General features: G+C 40.4%; 2 protein-coding genes across 4 annotated transcripts in view; one reads left to right on the forward strand and one right to left on the reverse strand.

Moving 5' to 3' along the window:
• Positions 1 to 19,357, reverse strand: part of CMSS1 (cms1 ribosomal small subunit homolog) — a 370,073-nt gene that overhangs the window by 235,142 nt on the left and 115,574 nt on the right. The gene's annotated exons all lie outside the window — the stretch shown is intronic.
• The window catches only part of FILIP1L (filamin A interacting protein 1 like), a 297,980-nt gene that overhangs the window by 169,741 nt on the left and 108,882 nt on the right, over positions 1 to 19,357 (forward strand). For both annotated transcript variants that reach the window (XM_065913766.1, XM_065913764.1), the window contains exons 2-3: positions 14,125 to 14,377; positions 15,111 to 15,284. In XM_065913766.1, the coding sequence (XP_065769838.1) occupies positions 14,135 to 14,377; positions 15,111 to 15,284 (417 nt within the window). In that variant the 5' untranslated portion in view covers positions 14,125 to 14,134. The remainder of the gene's footprint in view (positions 1 to 14,124; positions 14,378 to 15,110; positions 15,285 to 19,357) is intronic.

A 19,357-nucleotide genomic window follows, 5' to 3' on the forward strand; every position in this document is an offset into this window, starting at 1 on the left:
TCAGAGATTTTTATATTTCTTTTTGTCCTTTCTTCAGAACACACAGCTAAGAAAAGCCATGATGTAAGTCTGCTCTATTAGACCCCACTGGCAGGCTGTTTATTCTGTATCTACAGCATAGCAGCTTCTCTGACTCGAGCACTTTGCAGACAAGCAACCAAAGAACATATTCAAGTTTATAAAAAGCACAGTGTTGAGAAATCTAGCATGAGATGGAGAGAAAGGGATGTCAGAATGCCTGAGCTTTCAGTTTTGGCTCAAGGTTTATTAACCAAAGTTATTTAAGCTTTCTGAACCTCGAACTCTTCATCTTAAAAAACAGGGTGAATATCTATTTGCTGATATAAAGAGCAATGTACACATGAAAGGTATTACAAGCACTCATCTGATAGGCAAAACTGGAATAAGTCTTCATTAAATGCCTACTATCAAATTATCTGATCTATACTGAGATCCAATATCAGAAGACTGAGGTCTTCCCTAAGTATATATTCTTACCATTTCATTACTTTAGTTGTGTTTATTATCTGGGAAATCATGCCCAACTCTATGCATTTCTTTAAGAAACACCTAACGTAATGAAGTGTAATTCAAAAGGGATGCAATCAAAATGTGTGGTGAGATGGTGTGTTGGATGAGGGAGACTAAACCACACAATGTGAGGTGTGGTGAGTGTTACATCTGGAAAAAAGAACAGAGTACTTCCCACTGAAGGGCCACCATGTGGCAAGAGAGGCAGCCTTGCTTGACTTAGCTCCTGAGGCAGGAGAAGGATAAATGAATAAAGATCCTGGAAGCTATATTTCAGCTCACAAGGAAGCACTTTCAAGACACTTGTGTGTGTTAGTCGCTCAGTTGTGTCTGACTCTTCGCAACCCCATGGATTGTAGCCCATGAGGCTCCTCTGTCCATGGGACTCTCCAGCAAGAATACTGGAGTGGGTTGCCATTTCCTTCTCCAGGGGATCTTCCCAACCCAGGGGTCAAACCCAGATCTCCCACATTGCAGGCAGATTCTTTACCATCTGAGCCACCAGGGAAGCCCTCAGACACTTAGAGCTATGTAACAATGGCATAGATGGGCACAGGACAATGTGTAACAATGGCGTAGATGGGCACAGAAAATACCTAGCGCCTGATATTATGTTGACTTTGTCAACAAAGGTCCATCTGCTCAAGGTTATGGTTTTTCCAGTAGTCATGTATGGATGTATAAAGAAAGCTGAGCACCAAAGAATTGATGCTTTTGAACTGTGGTGTTGGAGAAGACTCTTGAGAGTCCCTTGAACTGCAAGGAGATCCAACCAGTGCATTCTAAAGGAGATCAGTCCTGGGTGTTCATTGGAAGGACTGATGTTGAAGCTGAAACTCCAATACTTTGGCCACCTGATGTGAAGAGCTGACTCATTTGAAAAGACCCTGATGCTAGGAAAGACTGAGGGCAGGAGAAGAAGGGGACGACAGAGGATGAGATGGTTGGATGGCATTACTGACTCGACGGACATGCGTTTGGGTGGACTCCGGGAGTTGGTGATGGGCAGGGAGGCCTGGCGTGCTGCAGTTCATGGGGCTGCAAAGAGTCGGACACAACTGAGCGACTGAACTGATTGAACTGACTGATACTATGGGAGATGGATGAGATGACTACACTGCCTTCTGAACCTCAAATTTGATGTGAAAGTAACCCTGAATTTCTTTTAGGAATCAGAATTCTTAAGAATATGGACCTGAATCACAGATCCCCAAGTTCTATTCCCCTCTCTGAAGCCCTATTCATGCCTTCCCTACAAGTAAAAACACCTTTAAGGGAATGTGTCAATGACTTTTACTGAAAATGGAAGAAAAAGATAAGGGGGGGGGGCATTGCTAAATTAGGTTATCTGGTTTTCAATGTGTCTTTTTTAGCCATCAGATAGCTCTGCTTAGCTGGCTGAATTTAGTGTCTTCAAATGTGGGTGACTAGGGCAATAAAAGGAAACAAACTTTTTTTTCATTTTAAGAGAAACCCAATAAAATACTCAACAGGATTTTTCTCCCAAATGTGGCCATGCAAGCACAACCTGGCTGATCTGCAACTGAGCACTATTAACATCTATTTATAGCCAGTATTTTCATAGATGAATCACATTTACCACGGGACAGTTAATATTAAGGGCTCAATCAGCTCTGCTGAGAGCCCCATAATCTTACTACTTCTCTTTCCATTCTCCTTTCAGGGAACTAAGTTATAGCTTTATGGATCCACGCAGAGAGAGGGGGAAATCCAAGTGGAAATGTAAAGCCAGCCGACAGTCTGCTCCCTAAATGTTAAACACATTCAAGCTTAAGGCACTGAATCCCTTTCAAGGTTGTCCCTTGGTGAAGAGCATCCTCCAGTTGGCACAGACTGACTGTGCGTTATGCAGCCATCTTGCCATCAAAACAGTTCATCCCCCAAACTTCCTACAAATGAGTTTAAATGGCACTGCATTATGTCACAGGCATAAAAACAGGACTAAGGACTGTTCAAGGTGCCGTCAAATAAAAAGGGGTGTGGCAGATGTTGAACTCATTTTACGCATGTGAACCTGTAATCAGGGAGGTGAGGGTGAGGTGGAACCAAGGGTCAGGGTATGTATGATAAAGGTTCTGAGAATTCAGTGACTTTAACTGCAATTTTCTAGTCAGTCTTGGGGACCGAGTGTCCCGTCTCCACCCACATGTGCGCAAACACACACTAAACTTTGTGGAGGTGCCCGCACTACCCTGATGGTTGTTGTTCAGTTACTAAGCTGTGTTTGACTCTTTGTGACTCCATGGACTGTAGCATACCAGGCTTCCCTGTCCTTCTTTATCTCCCGGAGTTAGATTAAACTCATGTCCATTGAGTTGGTGAGGTGATGCCATCCAACCATCTCATCTTCTGCTGCCTCTCCTTTTGCCTTCAACCTTTCCCAGCATCAGGGTCTGTTCCAATGAGGTGGCTCTTCCCATCAGGTGGCCCAAGTACTAGAGCTTCAGCTTTAGCATCAGTCCTTCCAATGAATATTCAGCGGTAATTTCCTTTAGGGTTGACTGGTTTGATTTCCTTGCACTCCAAGGGACTCTCAAGAGTCTTCTCCAGCACCCCAATTCGAAAGCAACAGTTCTTTGATGTTCAGCAGAATTCTTCTTTACAGTCCAACTCTCACATTGTATATGGGTACTGGAAAAACCAGAGCTTTAGCTACATAGAACTTTGTTGGCAAAATGATGTCTCTGCTTTTTAATATGCTGCCTAGGTTTGTCATAGTTTTCTTTCCAAGGAGCAGTGTGTTCTGTTTGTAAAATTCTGCTAGCCTTTACTTTACTTCATTTTGTATTCCAAGGCCAAACTTGCCTGTTATTCTGGGTGTCTCTTAAGTTCCTACTTTTGCATTTTAATCCCCTTTGATGAAAAGGACATCTTTTTTTAGTGTTGGTTCTGGAAGGTCTTGTAGGTCTTCATAGCACTGGTCAACTTCAGCTTCTTTAACATCAATGGTTGGGGCATAGACACGGATTACTGTGATGTTGAATTGGCTTGCCTTGGAAATGAATCAACATCATTCCACCGATTTTGAGATTGCACCCAAGTACTGCATTTCGAACTCTTTGTTCACTATGAGCGCTATTCCATTTCTTTTAAGGGATTCTTGCCCACAGTAGTAGATATAATGGGCATCTGAATTAAATTTGCCCATTCCTGTCCATTTCAGTTCACTGATTCCCTAAGACGTCCATGTTCACCCTTGCCATCATTGTTTGACCACGTCCAGTTTGCCTTGATTCCTGGACCTGACATTACAGGTTCCTATGCAGTATTGTTCTTTACAGCATCGGACTTTACCTTCACCACAACTGAGTGTCGTTTCCACTTTGGCCCAGCCACTTCGTTCTTTCAGGAGCTATTAGTAATTGTCCTCTGCTCTTCCCCCGTAGGACATTGGACACTTTCTGATCTGGGGGCCTCATCTTTCAGGGTCATATCTTTTTGCCTTTTCATACTGCTCATGGGATTCTCCAGGAAAGAATACTGCAGTGGGCTGCCATTTCCTCCCTCAGCAGACCACATTTTGTCGGAACTCTTCACTATAACCCATCTGTCTCAGATGGCCATCACAGCACTATGTCCTTTTGCCGCTACAAGGCTGTGATTCATGAAGGGGACTACCCTCATCTTGATATTAATTTTTGTCTTTGAGAGTCTCCACCCTTAGTTTAGCTTTACCATGCCCTTTCCTACAGTCTTTACTAAGGGTCAAACTCTTTAAGATTAAATGATGACTTACACAAAGCATTTAAGATAGCACCCGGCATGTGGTAAGAGGTCTATACACATTAGCTGCTTCTATCAGATTCTCAGTGCCATTTTTCTGAATTTCTAGCCCGGGGTTCACAGATGACTCATCTTTACTATGAGGCAGTCCCTATTGATACTTATAGCCAATCAGCTCTATGGAGGACTGCATGATTCAGTCATTCCAATGAAGCCCTGCTGAGGTCCAACTCTGTTGAACACTGCAGAGACAGACATGAACAACAGGAACCCTAAGCTCACAGAGCATGAACAATAAACTCATGACCATGTAGCATTATCTCCATTTTACGTCTGAAGGCTCACAGAGGTACAGTACATTGTTCAAGGCCACAGAGCTAACATGCTGGAGCAGTGATTCACATCCAGATCCATGTGAGCCCATAATCTCAGTCTTTCTTCCCAAGCCCCCTCTGCCCACACCCAAGACGCTAGCCAAGTGTCTGAGAAAAGTCACTTTGTAGCTTAGTTTCTGCACATAAATGATGCATGAAAACAAAATATCTCTACTGAATAGACCAACTGCTGAAAGGGCCAGAAGCTGTGAATTCATTAATATTCAGATTTTTGTGTAATTCTGGGTAGCCAGAATTAACTGTACAAAAAACTGTACAAACACATCAACAAAAGACATTAGTCCAGATACAAAAATAAGCTTGCACAAATTAGCAAATATGATAACTGATAGAGTAGGTACTTCAAAAATGTTTATTGAATAACAGTGTTGAAGCAGGGTATTTTCCTTTACTAAGTATACCTTCTTATGAGACCCTAAGTAGATACAGCATAGTGATTTGCTGAATTCTAAAGCCAGACACCCATGCTGGGACCTGGCTTTGCTACCTTCTAGCAGTATGACCTTTAGCAACTTAGCAGCTATGCCTCAGTTTCCTCTATTGCAAAACAGAGAAAAAGTTTTTGAGAAGACTAAAGGAGTTAACCAAAAGAAAGCACTTAGTATTTATTTACTAAGTACTGAATGTAAGCTATCATTGTTATTTTCTTCTTTAAATTGGAGTAGTTTTGATTGGTTACCCAATATCATAGTAAATGATCAAGACCACAACCAATTTCTTTCACTGAGGCATTTTGAAGTTCTTTTATACAGCCAAATAACCTCTTTCCACCATTCAAACATGGAAATACAGAGGTATGCAGAGACTAAATTATGTCTAAGTAGCATCCAATTATGTAGAATAAGCAGTTTTTGTTATACAAAGAAAGATGATTAAGAAAATTCAACATTTATAATAAGGAGTTGACTAGGGGCTTGTATGCTGGGGGGAGGTGGTAGTTAAAATGGGCCTCAAATGACATTTGGCTATTTCCTGTAACTAAATTAAGTAAATAATTGCAAAAAATTCTATTTGTCCTTCTTCTGCATGAACACATCCTTACCAAAATATATCACAATTTCAACCAGCTTACGCCAAAGAAAAACTGACCGAGGTCACTGCGTAGGAAAACAAAGCAGAATCTGCTTCTCAGGGCCAACTGCACTGTATTTGTATCCATAGATACAAGACAACAGAGAAGCACAAAATTCTAAAGCGGGAAGTCCCAGGACCTCAGAGATCATCTACTCTCAGGCACAAATTCTGTAGTAAGGGGGGCCCATTAGGGAGTGAGGACCAGGGTAGAGGTTAAGGAAAATAAACCTTGTTTCATCCTGAATGACCTCATGGGGCCAACCCAGCCTAATATCCTTATTTTACAAACTACGACCCAGAGCCTAGCTAATTAAAAGCAGAATTGAGATCAGAAGTCCTGTTTTGTGATTCCCAGTCTATCACTCTCTTACATTTCTGAAGGAGAAAGAAGGAGCCATTCTATGGCTCCGAGAGTCACAGATAATCAACACATTAGGCTGTGTTAAACTTGACAGCTAGGCAGGTTTCCTCTTTGCAAAACCATCAGGCATGATGTCACTAGCGACAGTTATGCAAAGAGCAAGGCATCATAATTTGTTATAAACAAAAGCAATTTTCCATTCCATTTTTTCCCTTTGCAACCTGAAAATCCCAAACCACCGCTGCTATTACAAAGTTTTTCTTTTCCTCAGTACGCACCCCTGGGCCAAGCCCAGATGCATAAAAATTTGCCAAGAGAAACAATGAAGTCAGTGATAATACAAAGCATGAGAGAATCATGAAATCCACATCTTTGTTGTCTTCCTCTCGATACTTAATTACTTCTCATTACTGGTCGTTTTGTGGTTGTTGGCAGAAGCATAAGGAAACTCCACCACTGTAAACACGCGGAGACACACACTCCTCAGTCAACCCGAAGTCTGCACACGAAGGGTCTGCTCACAAACCCAACTGAGCACCAGCCAGAATGCTGAAGCTGTTTTCCCTAGGCCCCAAAGAAGATATATGGTTTCAGAAAAACTCTAAACAATTTAAAAAGGATAAACATAACATAAAAATGTTTCAGCTCATTCCTTTTTAAAAAAAAAAATCATTTATAAATAACATCATTGGCAGATGATCTGTGCACTCCTGGAGGATTTCACTCAACTCACTTTAACAACGAGGTGAGGAGGAATATAGCCAATATTTTATAATAACTATAAATGGAATACAACCTTTAAAAATGATGAACCACTATATTTTACACCTGTAACATATAATATGTATATAAACTATAACTCAGTTAAAAAAAAAAGAATGAGAGGTGAGGGAAGACAGCGCGTATATGGAGATCCGTTCAGTTTGCTGTAGCAGTCTGTGCTTCATGCTAAGTCGCTACAGTCGTGTCCGACAGTGCGGCTCTACGGACTGCAGCCCGCCAGGCTCCTCTGTCCATGGGATTCTCCAGGCAAGAAACGTTGCCATTCCCTCCTCCAGGGGACCTTCCCAACCCAGGGGTGGAACTTGCGTCTGTTACATGTAACTTGCACAGGCGGGTGGGTTCTTTTACCATGAGAGCCTCCTGGAAAGCCCTGTAGTAGTTCAGAGTTGCCTTAAACTCAACGAGCACTGCTTACGAGCAATGCTTAGCAAGCTACCCTGCTAAACAGAAACTTACATTATCTTGGAATTCTGGAAGGCATACCTTGGATAAGATTAATGGTGACAGAGGAATCCTTAATAAATAGTAACAGAATACAAGTTGATTCTTATCAGTAGGCCATTGTTCCACATTTGACTACCTGGCTAAGACAAAAGCACAGAAATGCACCATAGAAGTCACAAAAATAACCCTATGCTTCAAACTAAAAGAAGTAAACAACCAAACATATCTGACCTCTTTTAAACTAGGCTTCTATTTGATTTTCACAGCAATATGAATCTGTCAGTGTGACGGACGAAGCATTTTTCAAAAATGGCTGCAGTTAATTCTTCCCAGTCCCCTGCAATGTGACTCTGCAGCTCCTTCCATCAAGAAGTGGAATCTGTTTCTCCACTTCCTGAATTTGGGGTGGCCTTGTAATGCTCTTTTACCAAAAAACCTGAAGACTTGGAGTAGGGGAGAATAAGTGATGCAGGGGAGAGTCGGTGACAACTACTGCCACAGATCACCGTTCATCATACTCTTGGGATGCTGCCCTGAGTCTGCTGTATGGGGAAGCCTGGTGTAGCCCACCGGAGGCTGAAAGCCCACGTGGAGCAGAGATGAGATGATCTGGCTGAGATCAAGTTTGTCTAGCTGAGAGTCAGATATGTAGTGAGCCCCATCTTAGTCCATTCACACCCAGTTGAGCTGTAAGATGACTGAAAATGCAGTGACCTACAGAGTTTTAAGCCACAGTTATTTAGCAATGTTACCTAAATTGTGGACAGCCCACAAAGCAGAAGGAACAAATCAGTCATTTTCTTGAATAGCTGTTAGGCATGAAACACCGGGTCAGAAATTCCATGGGACACATGAATGGAGACTATTAAATTAGACAGAAGAAACTCAAGGCCTGTCTTTCATGTGAGAACATTTATATAAACAAAGTGGTACATAATATTTAAGTGTTTTAGACATATCTACTCTACATTAACAACCTTCCGTTATGCCTATAGGCCAGAGTAATGATCTCCCTGAGGTGATCAAGATAATCCAATGGGGTGGGAGAAAAAAAACTGGATTTCTTATTTTTTATTCATATTTTTCCTTTTTACTTTTGAGTATGTTTTCATAAGGTACACGGCATTTATTAATATGCTAGTATAGGAACATTAATTATTAGTACACAAATATACACATAATAGGGCTTTCTACAGTCAAAAATTCTATATATCTTAACCTTCCATCCCTACATAAAAATATACTCCCTTTATGCCTGTGCATTTCTCAAATAAATAAATCCTTTCCTGGACTTATTATATGTAGTGGAGTGAAAGTGAAAGTCGCTCAGTCATGTCCAACTCTTTGCAACCTCATGGACCATACACTCCATGGACTTCTTCAGGCCAGAATACTGGAGTGCGTAGCTGTTCCCTTCTCCAGAGGATCTTCCCAACCTAGGGATCAAACCCAGATCTCTTGTACTGCAGGCTGATTCCTTCCCAGCTGAGCCACCAGGGAAGGCCAAGTAGTGGACAGTCAGGGACAACTACTGCCACAAACCACTGACCATCTCCACTGTAGTTATTCATGAGTCGTCTCTTCAGCATGGCTACAAGCGTTCTTCACACATGATGTCTGTGCCCGTCTCAGACAGGGTGTTTATAAGCACCTGTCTTTGGCAGTATAGCCAGCCTGATGTCCAGTACAGTATGACAGCATGAGACACGAGTTTTAAGAGCACAGCTGGTAGAGCCAGGTCGTCTGGATTCAAATCCCAGTTCTTCCACTTACAAGCTGTGCAGGCTTCGTTGGTGCTTCCATTTCTTTGTTGTAAACAGAGATAATAATATCCCCACACTTCATAGGGCTGTTGTGGAGAACTGAATGAGTTAATAAACGTAAAATGCTTAGAAGAATGCCTGGCATGTAGTAACTACTCATTAAGTATTAGCTATCATCAACATTACCACCACCATCACCACCATCACTGTTGATCTCTAGCAGCTAATAGAGGAAATAAATGTGTGATGGAGGGAAGTCAGAATGAACACGAATTATAGAGAAAACATACTACATGACTTGTTAAAACTTTGAAAATGAATGTTTTAAATTTCTCCAGATAGACACTGTAACTTTAAGGCAGGGTGTCCCACTAGTACCACTTGATAGTTGGTTTGTTACTGACAAAATACATAATAAATGGGTAAGCCACTAACACCTTCAAGTTCTGCTTTTACAGCCTGATTATTAGGATGAGGCTACTGAACAATTCTCAGTTGGAAATTAATTCTGGGACTCTTTCCTTAAGCGCTGTCTTTTACCTGTGATCTCTACTTTGGTGAAAACCATTAGTCACAGGTTTACTGCATATCCATATGCAGCGTTTAGATTTCTGTGGATTTCCTATAGGGTGCAGACCCACAAATTCATGTCTTTGAAATACACTATTGACAATCTATGCTAAAAGAAAGGCACAGTGGCAAGAATCATTATATATCCTAGGAGAAAGGGGGCCGTAGAGATCACCTCCTCACCCCCCTCACCTCACAAATCAGGATACTGCACTCAGGAGGGTCACGTCTTAACGAAGTCCCACAACTGATTTGCGACAGAATTCTTTTCACCTGACTTCTGTCTAGTTCAGTGCACTTTTCATGACCCCAGATTTACAAACTATTTCCATAAACTTTACACTTGAAAGTGTGCCACCTGTATTAAGAAAATTAAGACAGTCACACCATAAATAACCAATTTAGTGCAGGACACACAGTGGGCCTTCAATAAATGCTTGTTGAAGGATGGGTGGAGAGATGAATAGAGGCTTAGCTGGTTGGTTATGAAGTCCTCAGGGTTCCTAAACTCTTCTGTACTCTGATTTCTCAAGTGATGCCAGCAAGGTGGAACTGACTTCTTCAATAGAGTACCCAGGAAAGACACAAAACCATTCTTTCAAACTTCTTTTCTTTCTCCCTGAATTCATGGTTCACAATTCATTAGATAAAACAGATAATCAAATAAACTTGCTTTAGTTCTTAAATTTTTTTCTAACTATAAAGGTAATACAGAATCACTATAAAATTGGAGGGAATAAAAGTAAAGTTAATAATGCTAATAATAAAAGCTAATGTTTATTTGGTGATAACACTGTGTTAGGCATGCGGCAAGCATATGACATGTATTGACTAATTTAATCCTCACAGCAACTTTAGGTTATGAATATACTACTATTATCATCCTCATTTTACAGATGAGAAAGGCAGAGAGGTATCAAGTAACTTGCTAAAGTTTTATAGCCAGTAAGTAATGGAGGAGAGGTATGAACTCAGGCAGAGTGGTTTCAGAGTTCATGGTCTTAACCATTCTATTATACTGCCACTGCTCAAATTTTGGTTTCCAATGCAAATTATAAAGAAAAGAACTGATTTATTATTAGAGAAATGCAAATCAGAACCATAGTGAGGTATCATCTCAAACCAGTCAAAATGGCCATCAAAAAAAAAATCTACAAACAATAAATACTGAAGAGGCTGTGGAGAAAGGGAACCCTCTTGCACTGTTGGTGGGAATATAAACTGATACAGCCACTAAGAGGGACAGTATGGAGATTCCTTAGAAAACTAGGAATAAAACTTCCATATGACCCAAAAATCCCACTACAGGGCATATACCCTGAGGAAACCATAACTTAAAAAGACACAGGTACCCCAACGTTCACTGCAACACTGTTTACAACAGATAGGACATGGAAGCAACCTAGATGTCCAATGACAGATGAATGGATAAAGAAGTTGTGGTACATATATACAATGGAATATCACTCAGCTATAAAAAGGAATGTATCTGAGTCAGTTCTAATAAGGCAGATGAACCTAGAGCCTATTATACAGAGTGAAGTTAAGTCAGAAAGAGAAAAACAAGTATCATATATTAATGCATGTATATGGAATCTAGAAGGGTACTGATGAGCCTATTTGCAGGGCAGCAATGGAGATGCAAAAATAGAGACAGACTTGTGGACACAGAGGGGAAAGGAGACAGTGGGAAGAACTGAATGGGTAGCACTGAAGCATATATTTACCACAAGTCAGATGGCGAGCCAGTGGGAATCTGCTGTATGATGCAGGGAGTTCGAACCCAGTTCTCTGTGACAGCCTACAGGCGTGGGATGGTGGGAGGAAAGTTCGAGAGAGAGGGGACATGTGTATGCCTATGGCTGACTCACGCTGACGTATGGCAGAAGCCAACACAATATTGTAAAACAATTGCCCTCCAATTAAAAAATAAAGAACTGATTTAAAAACCGATTAACTTGACTAAATTAAATTGAAAACTTCTTTACCACAAAAGACATAAAGTGAAAATGTTTAAGCTACTATCAGAAGAAATAACAGCAAAACATTTAATCAACAAAACAGTAATTTATAGAATATGTAATGAGTTTCTATAAATTCAGAAGAAAAAGACAACTAATATTTACAAAAGGAAAATGGGCAAAGACTATGAACAATCAATTTATGAAGAAACTCAAATGGCTTCTAAACACATAAAAGGATGCTGCTCTTATTAATTCAGGATGCAAATCAGATACCACTTCATTTACCAGATTGGTATAAATTCCATAATAGCATGTATCGTTGAAGATTCGGAGCAAGGAGAACACTTATACTCTGCTATAAATTGGTACTCCACTCAGGAGAGCAGTAATCCCTAGCAATGTTGAGAACACAATATGGCAGAGTCCAAAAATCCCACTCTTATGCCATAAAGAATACCTGAAGAACTGCATGTACACAGGAAGAAAATATAAAAATATGTTCACAGCTGCATTTTTTTCTAATATTAAAAACATGTAAATTATTTAAATATCCATCAACAGTAAAATGGATAAGTAAATGGTGGATTATTCATACAGTGTAATACCATATAACAGTCAAATATGTAAAATAAGTAAAATGGAACAAGTAAGAATCTCAAAAATATAGTACAAAAAAACTTTCAGAATGCTACACTCAATATGCTATGTTTACATTAGGTTTGAAAATCTGCAAAGTAATACTATAAATGGCTCAGCAATATATACACATGCATTAAAAATATAAAGTATAAAACATGCATGGGAAGACTAAACACCAAATTCAAGACAGTTACTTATGGGGTAGGATATGTAGAAAGTGAGTTAAGGAAGACGTACATAGGGGATTCTACTTTATCTATTATATTTTACTTAAAAAACTATTTTCTGATGTATTGGATTCTTTGGGTTAATCTGTAAGATATTACCCAAATATGTAATAAATAGAGATTTTACAAATCTGTGTGGTAGCATATAATGATTCATTATATTTTCATACCTCTCTGTATGCTTGAACTTCTCCAGATTTTTTTCTTTCTTTTTGGCCATGCCTAGTTCCCCAGCCAGGGATAGAGCTGTGCCCCTTGCAGTGGACGCCAGAGCCCCAGTCACTGGACCACCAGGGAATTCCCTCCAGAATTTTTTTTAATGTCATTTTGGCTGTAGGGGTCTCTGATGCAGTGCACCGGCTCTTCACTGCTGTCCGTGGGAGTTCTCTGGCTGTGGTGAGCGGGGCTACCCCCCAGCTGCGGTAGTGAGGGCTTCCGGCTGCAGTAGCTCATCTGATTGTGAGGGACGAGCTCTAGGTGAGCGGGCTTTAGCAGTCGCAGTGCACGGGTTCAGTAGTTGTGGCACGCGGGTTAAGCTGCCCTCCAACATGTGGAATCTCAGTTCCTAGGCCAGGGATGGAACCCATGTCCCCTGCATTGGCAGGCAGATCCTTTTTTTTTTTTTTTTTGGCAGATTCTTAGCCACTGGACCACCAGTGAAGTTCCACCCTTTCTGATTTTTAAAGAAATATTATTACAAATGAAAAGCAAGCCACCAATGATGATGATAGTTTTTTGACTTGTAGGAACGAGTAAAACTAACAATCTCTTTGAACATCACTGAAGTAGACTGTAAATTCAACTGATATTTTCCTTTTTCATTAGAAACCTCAAAGGTGGAACAAATTATTGTGCTATTGTAAATTAATTTCAATACCTATATACTAAGATGTACAGCTAAAATTGTCCCTCAAGTATTACTTTATTTTATATTGTTTTCATAAAAATCAACTACCATAGGCACTAGGGTTCTTATTTTGGAGATAAGGGTTCTAAATATAAAACCTTGACTTATCCAAGGACAGTTCTGGAATTTTAACAGAATGTCAGGGATGCAGCCAGGAACCAAGCCTTCATTCCTTTAATATTAGACTTTACCATCATAACAAAATAACCCAAAGTATTTTGTAGCAGTAATTCTTATAATTCTATCTTAAAGCACCAAAGGCTAAGAAATTTAAAAACATTTTTTAAGTTACACAAGGGTTTCCTTGTGGAACCACAATGTGAATCTGCAGAAAGTTAGAATAATTAGCAAATTTACTGTTTTATAATTATGTTAAGCATGTCTTAAGTAGGCACTTAAGCCAAGGTTGGAGGTATGACCCAGGTCCCTCAGGTGGAATGCTTGGTGGACGAAGTTCAAATACGGTCTGTTTACCCATGGACATAAGTGGCCTTAATCAAAGCAGAACACATTTTTTAAAATGTTGATTTTAAAAACAGAAGTGTAAATAAGACTGTGATTTATGAATCTGCTAATGCCCTTCTCTGCTGTAGACTTCAGAATGACTGAGTCTTTGGCTGCGGTAAATATAACATGAGTGCAGACTTGTCAAAGCAGTAATAGGTTCTCCTATTAAAATTCCACTTCCACTAAGCGTTACAAATTGTCTTTCTTCTTTCCAGCCCTTAAAGAATGCGTTCCAAAAGCAGTGACAAGGAGGGCTCAGCCCCAAAGCAATTTCCAAGACCTGGAAAAGACCACAGTTTCCAAGGGCCTGAAGACAAGAAGCAGAGACAGCAAGACAAAGACCCCACCAGTGAGTCGGATGCAATCCTTCCATATCCTAAGTCACACAGTGGTAATGGCCACCAAGGAGAAGACCTCTCAAGAGATGACCTCTTATTTCTTCTCAGCATTCTGGAGGGAGAACTGCAGGTCAGCTGGCTTAGAATTATCGCCCTCATGCTTCCAGGGGAAGGCTGCTTATGAATTTGGCGTCTAGGCGGCCACAGACGTAGCTATCTGTGCTCCATACTTGTATGCACATGAAAGCAAAGCGTAAGGACACATACCCAGAATTCTCTTCTGGCAACACGAAGAGTAATTAATCACATCTAAAAGGGCTGTCATGATGACACGCGATTGGCATGCACATGTGAAAGGTCACATCCTGCGCTCACCCTGCTTCAGCGCACAGGCACGGAAGGGTAACAATAATAGCTGATGACTTCTGGGTCAGTTTTAAATGACAGTAGGTGCTTCTATACCTCACATGCACTGGCTCCTAGATTTGCCCCAGCATTAACCTACACAAAATAAACAGCTGCTATATATACAGGACAATCTTATTTCATATCCCTGAATATGAAAATACCAGTCCATTGAGGAATATCATGTTATCTACTTGTCAAACACAATGAAAAATGTAGAATTCTCTCCATGTTGTCTAGTTACCACAATAAAAAGCATTATTCATGTGTAACTAGAGTGTAAGAAGGATAAATGGACATAGTTTTGCTACCTTTTCTAAAAGGTGCTATGCTATAACGGAATATGATGTTTATATTTGAAAGAGAAGAAAAAAGAAAAAACATTCAACACAAGAAATCACTTGCAGAGACTGCTCGTAGATAAAGTGGGCTTTCTGAAATGCCTTTTGTTCCTACAGGCTCGAGATGAAGTCATAGGCGTTTTAAAGGCTGAAAAAATGGACTTGGCTTTGCTAGAAGCTCAGTATGGGTTTGTCACTCCAAAAAAGGTGCTAGAAGCTCTCCAGCGAGATGCTTTTCAAGCAAAATCTGCCCCTTGGCAGGAGGACATCTACGAGAAACCAATGAATGAGGTATGTATTGTAATCAGGAGTGTGCACCTAGGGAGATGAAGTAAGCGCCCCAGCTAGTAAAGCACTGGGCCTGGCAGGTGAGCAGGACATGTAACTCCTTTCTCGGTTATTTATAGTTGTATGTTTAAAACCTACCCAAGGTAGATAAACACTGCATGCTCTACAGGAAAGAAAAGGAGAATAAATCATGGACGGGAAGCAGGATGTTCCCACTGGGTTTGTTTCTTGACATCAGACTAAAACCTAATAAATGCAAGAGAATTCCTCCCTCTTTCTCTCTCCGCCTCTCTCCTTCTTGTACAAACACAGACACAGACACACACACATGCAAAGAAACACAGACACTTGGACCCAGACACACACACACACACACACACGGGTCTGTACTTCTTTTAGAGATCTGAAGGCAATAATAAAAAACAGATAAAGTTCAACCATGGAGGTTAATTTATTTGAAAACACTGGAGTATTATGTCATAGAAATTCTGAGCATGAATGGAAATGATCTGAAGAACTGTCCAAGAAACAGAGTTTTAGGAAGTATACATTGTAGATGAGTACACATCCTCCTTTTCTTTCAATAGTTTAATGACAGTGACGACTGTGCCCTCCACCAAGTACGCCCAGCAAGGACAATGGCAAAGATGAACAGTTTCCACACGGCCATCACTGCCCAGATACAGCACTGCTTGCTCTTTTACTTGCTGACATTTCTGAAACTCCTTTGCATCCTTAGTTTATTCTTCCATTTTCCTCTGAGACCTTGATGGAAAATTTCATAATTTTTCATTTTTATAAAAAAGAAACAACTAGGAGCATAAGCTAAGGCTGAAGAGAGTGAAAGCAAGTTTTGGACAAACTTCCCCCATGGTCTGGCAACCTACCTCAGGAATGACCTCTAATGTCCCTGCTATTCTTGTCTTGGGTGTCTCATGAGAGAAGCCTACCGTCTTGCCAAATTGTTAAGGAGTTTGGTCATATGGATCTGCTTCTCAAAGGGGAGAAGATGAGACCACCCAAAGTATGTTGATTGAGCTTTAATCCAAATTTTAAACAAGAGGAGCCGAACCCGCATTCAAGTCAATAGTGTTAAAACTGTATCCAAGCTCCCAACACAGTGACTGTGAAACAGCATTAAGCACAAATTTCACAAATGCAAATTAATGATCACTGAACATATCCTCACAGAACTCCACAAATGGCATAGCCCCTCAACACTTCAGTGTAAAATGAAACAGAATAATCTCAAACTTATCTTGAAATCAGTAGAAAAAGTTTTAGTTACAAAAACTACTGCACACTGCAAAACTGGAAATACCCTCTCTGCAAAGGCTTGCAGTCCTAACTTTGCAGTGTCCCTGAACGTTAATCCTCATGTGGCCCTGCTTTATAAATCCAACCTTCCCTGATTACTCTTCCAAGAAATACCCTCCCCCTGACATACACCACACACACACACACACACACATCTTATATTCCCACATCTATGATTTGTCCGTTTTCTTCTCTTGCCTACTACGTCCCTCCTATAGATTTTTCTCCTCAGCTACAAGACTCTCTCAGTTCCTTGAAGACCATATACACCCAGTTGCCTGCCCTCTTCCTCTATCTAGGAAGTGATGGATGAGGGAGATATTTAGACAATAAACAATAAAGGGAAAGTATGACAATGAGTCCCTAGATAGGGCTGAAGAAAAGAAAGGGCAAGTGTTCCCACTACAACCAGGGAGCACCGTAATTATTACATCAGGGTAAGGATGCGCATACTAAAAATTTATCATTTAGTTTTCGTCCATCCTTCTCCTCCCCACCCCCCGCCATAATGTTCTTTTAAAAAAATGTAAAAAAATCTCAACTATGTCTAGGGCAAACTAGAGGAGATTTATCTATTCATAATGCAAAATATCTCAGAAAAACAAACTGTTCTCAGCTACGTCACATGTTAGGAACACTGACTTAAGGTGGAGGTCTGCAAGATAGGCCCACAAAGGGTATGGATAGGGAGATAGTGAGGGAAGAATACCGAGTCCAGGACTGTTTCAACCTCCTATTTCTTTCCAACCTGCTTACCTTATTAGCATTACCTTAAGGTAATTCTTAAAGTACTTATTTTAAGAAACTGTATAATTTTGCTTTTAAATTTTATTTTATAATTTTCACTGTATAAAAATAGTTGTGGTTTCTCTTCAGAGTGCTTAATGTCTAAAAGAGTGACAGACAACAAAAGACCATACAAAAAGTATATTTTACACACACACACACACACACACAATGTTAATTTTTGTAGTGAAAATCACAAGGCAGTATGAGAAAGTGTAACAGGGGATCGAGTTTAGTTAGGAGAATCAGGAAAGCCATGCACCAGAGAACGAGCAGGGGTTAGTCAGGTACAGCATAAAGAAATTCCACCTCCAGCAACGCTGTGGATGACATATGAGGAAACCGTATCACTAAAAAATACATAAAAACACTAGAGAAAATATCTAGCATACGCTCACGTGCATGGATGAGCTTTACATGGAGCTAGAGAAATCCTGAAGCCAGGAACTAAAAAGGGAAATTTCCAGAGACTAGCTTCTGGTTCCACATATTTTGAACCTTTCTCTTTAACAATCCACACACTTCCAGTACTAGGAGCCAAAAGACACACAGTGTTCATTTTGCAATACACTGGTCTTTCATTTCTGATGGTGGCTAGGTGAGCTGGCACACGCAGCATGCTCCCAAGATTGACAGGAGAAAGGTAGATTGCAAGAGTGACCTGAAGCTCAATAGCTGACTGCATACGAATGACAGAGGACCATCACCACTCAGGGGACAATAAAACAAGGAAGGGCTTTCGGAAAGTCTGGCAGTGGTAGTGCAGAGCCAAGACAGTCATGCCCCCATTTCCAGCGCCTCAGATACTGAGGCAATGGGAGAATTAACAGTCTCTATTTTAGGATTCTACTATTATCCAAGAAGACCAGGTTTCAGTAGAGACAGAGAAGAAGAGGGCACATTTTATGAGTAGCATATTTGGTTACCTTTGATCTACTAAAACAGCTGAATAATTTCTCAGCTGTCTGAACTAGCTTTATCTCTACCACTACATTCAAGGTAAGCAAAGAAAAAGACAATCTTCAAAGGGCCAACCAAAAAGAACAAAGAGAACCAAAGCCATAGCTCAGAAAGAAGATCAAATCCCAAATTAGGGTGATCTGTGACTCAGGAGTTATTAAAACAAAGGTCATTATTTTCTAAGCATATATTAAGTGACCAAAAGCAAAAAGATTGACAAATTCTCTGTTCTTCATTCTGCTTAACCACTGGGACAATCCAACCTATTGGAACACACTGGATTTCCTTCATCCTGGGCAAGGAGTTGGATTGTGTTAGGGTCTGCGGGCAGGATATGACATCAAGGAGACTAAAATGATAAGCAGGAAGGTTGTCACTGCATGGTAAACATTAAGGAGCCACTGTTAAATCTTTCTGCACCTGCTACTCCCTTAAAGTGACTAAGTCTTCCTGTTTTCTTCCCCAGGCTTCATTCAGTCTGCAAGTGGGGCCAGATCAAAAAGGGGCAGTGGTTCTCTGACAGTCCCATAGTGGTTAAGGATACACCACCTTACACTGCTCGTAATTGTTTCATGTGTATATCTTACCTGTCTGGTAAGAGTATAAGCACTGAGACTTTAAAATTCTCCCATGGCAACTATCATAGTACTAAGTACATACAGCATAATAGACACTTAATAAATAGTTTTTACCTTGAGAAAACTGTGGCAATACAACTGCTTTTAGAAATCAAGCCCAATCACTAAATTTATAATTTAAAAAACCCCCAGAAGTACAGAACACTTAAGCGGTTTCACCAAGTACACACACACAACTGGTGGGAAAAGAAATGAGTTCAGAAGAGCTCGGGTCCATCATCTGAGGTGGCAGGAATGAAGAAGAGACTGAACTCAGAACCAGTGGCATATTTCTAAGAAGCATTTGGGGTATGGAGAAATGAAGGAACAGAATAAAACGTCAAGCATAAGCTAAAATAGCTCTAGAATCACTTACACTTCCTTCAGGAACTTTCC

This window comes from Muntiacus reevesi, chromosome 21 (assembly GCF_963930625.1).
Source record: "Muntiacus reevesi chromosome 21, mMunRee1.1, whole genome shotgun sequence".
NCBI classification, from domain to species: Eukaryota; Metazoa; Chordata; class Mammalia; order Artiodactyla; family Cervidae; genus Muntiacus; species Muntiacus reevesi.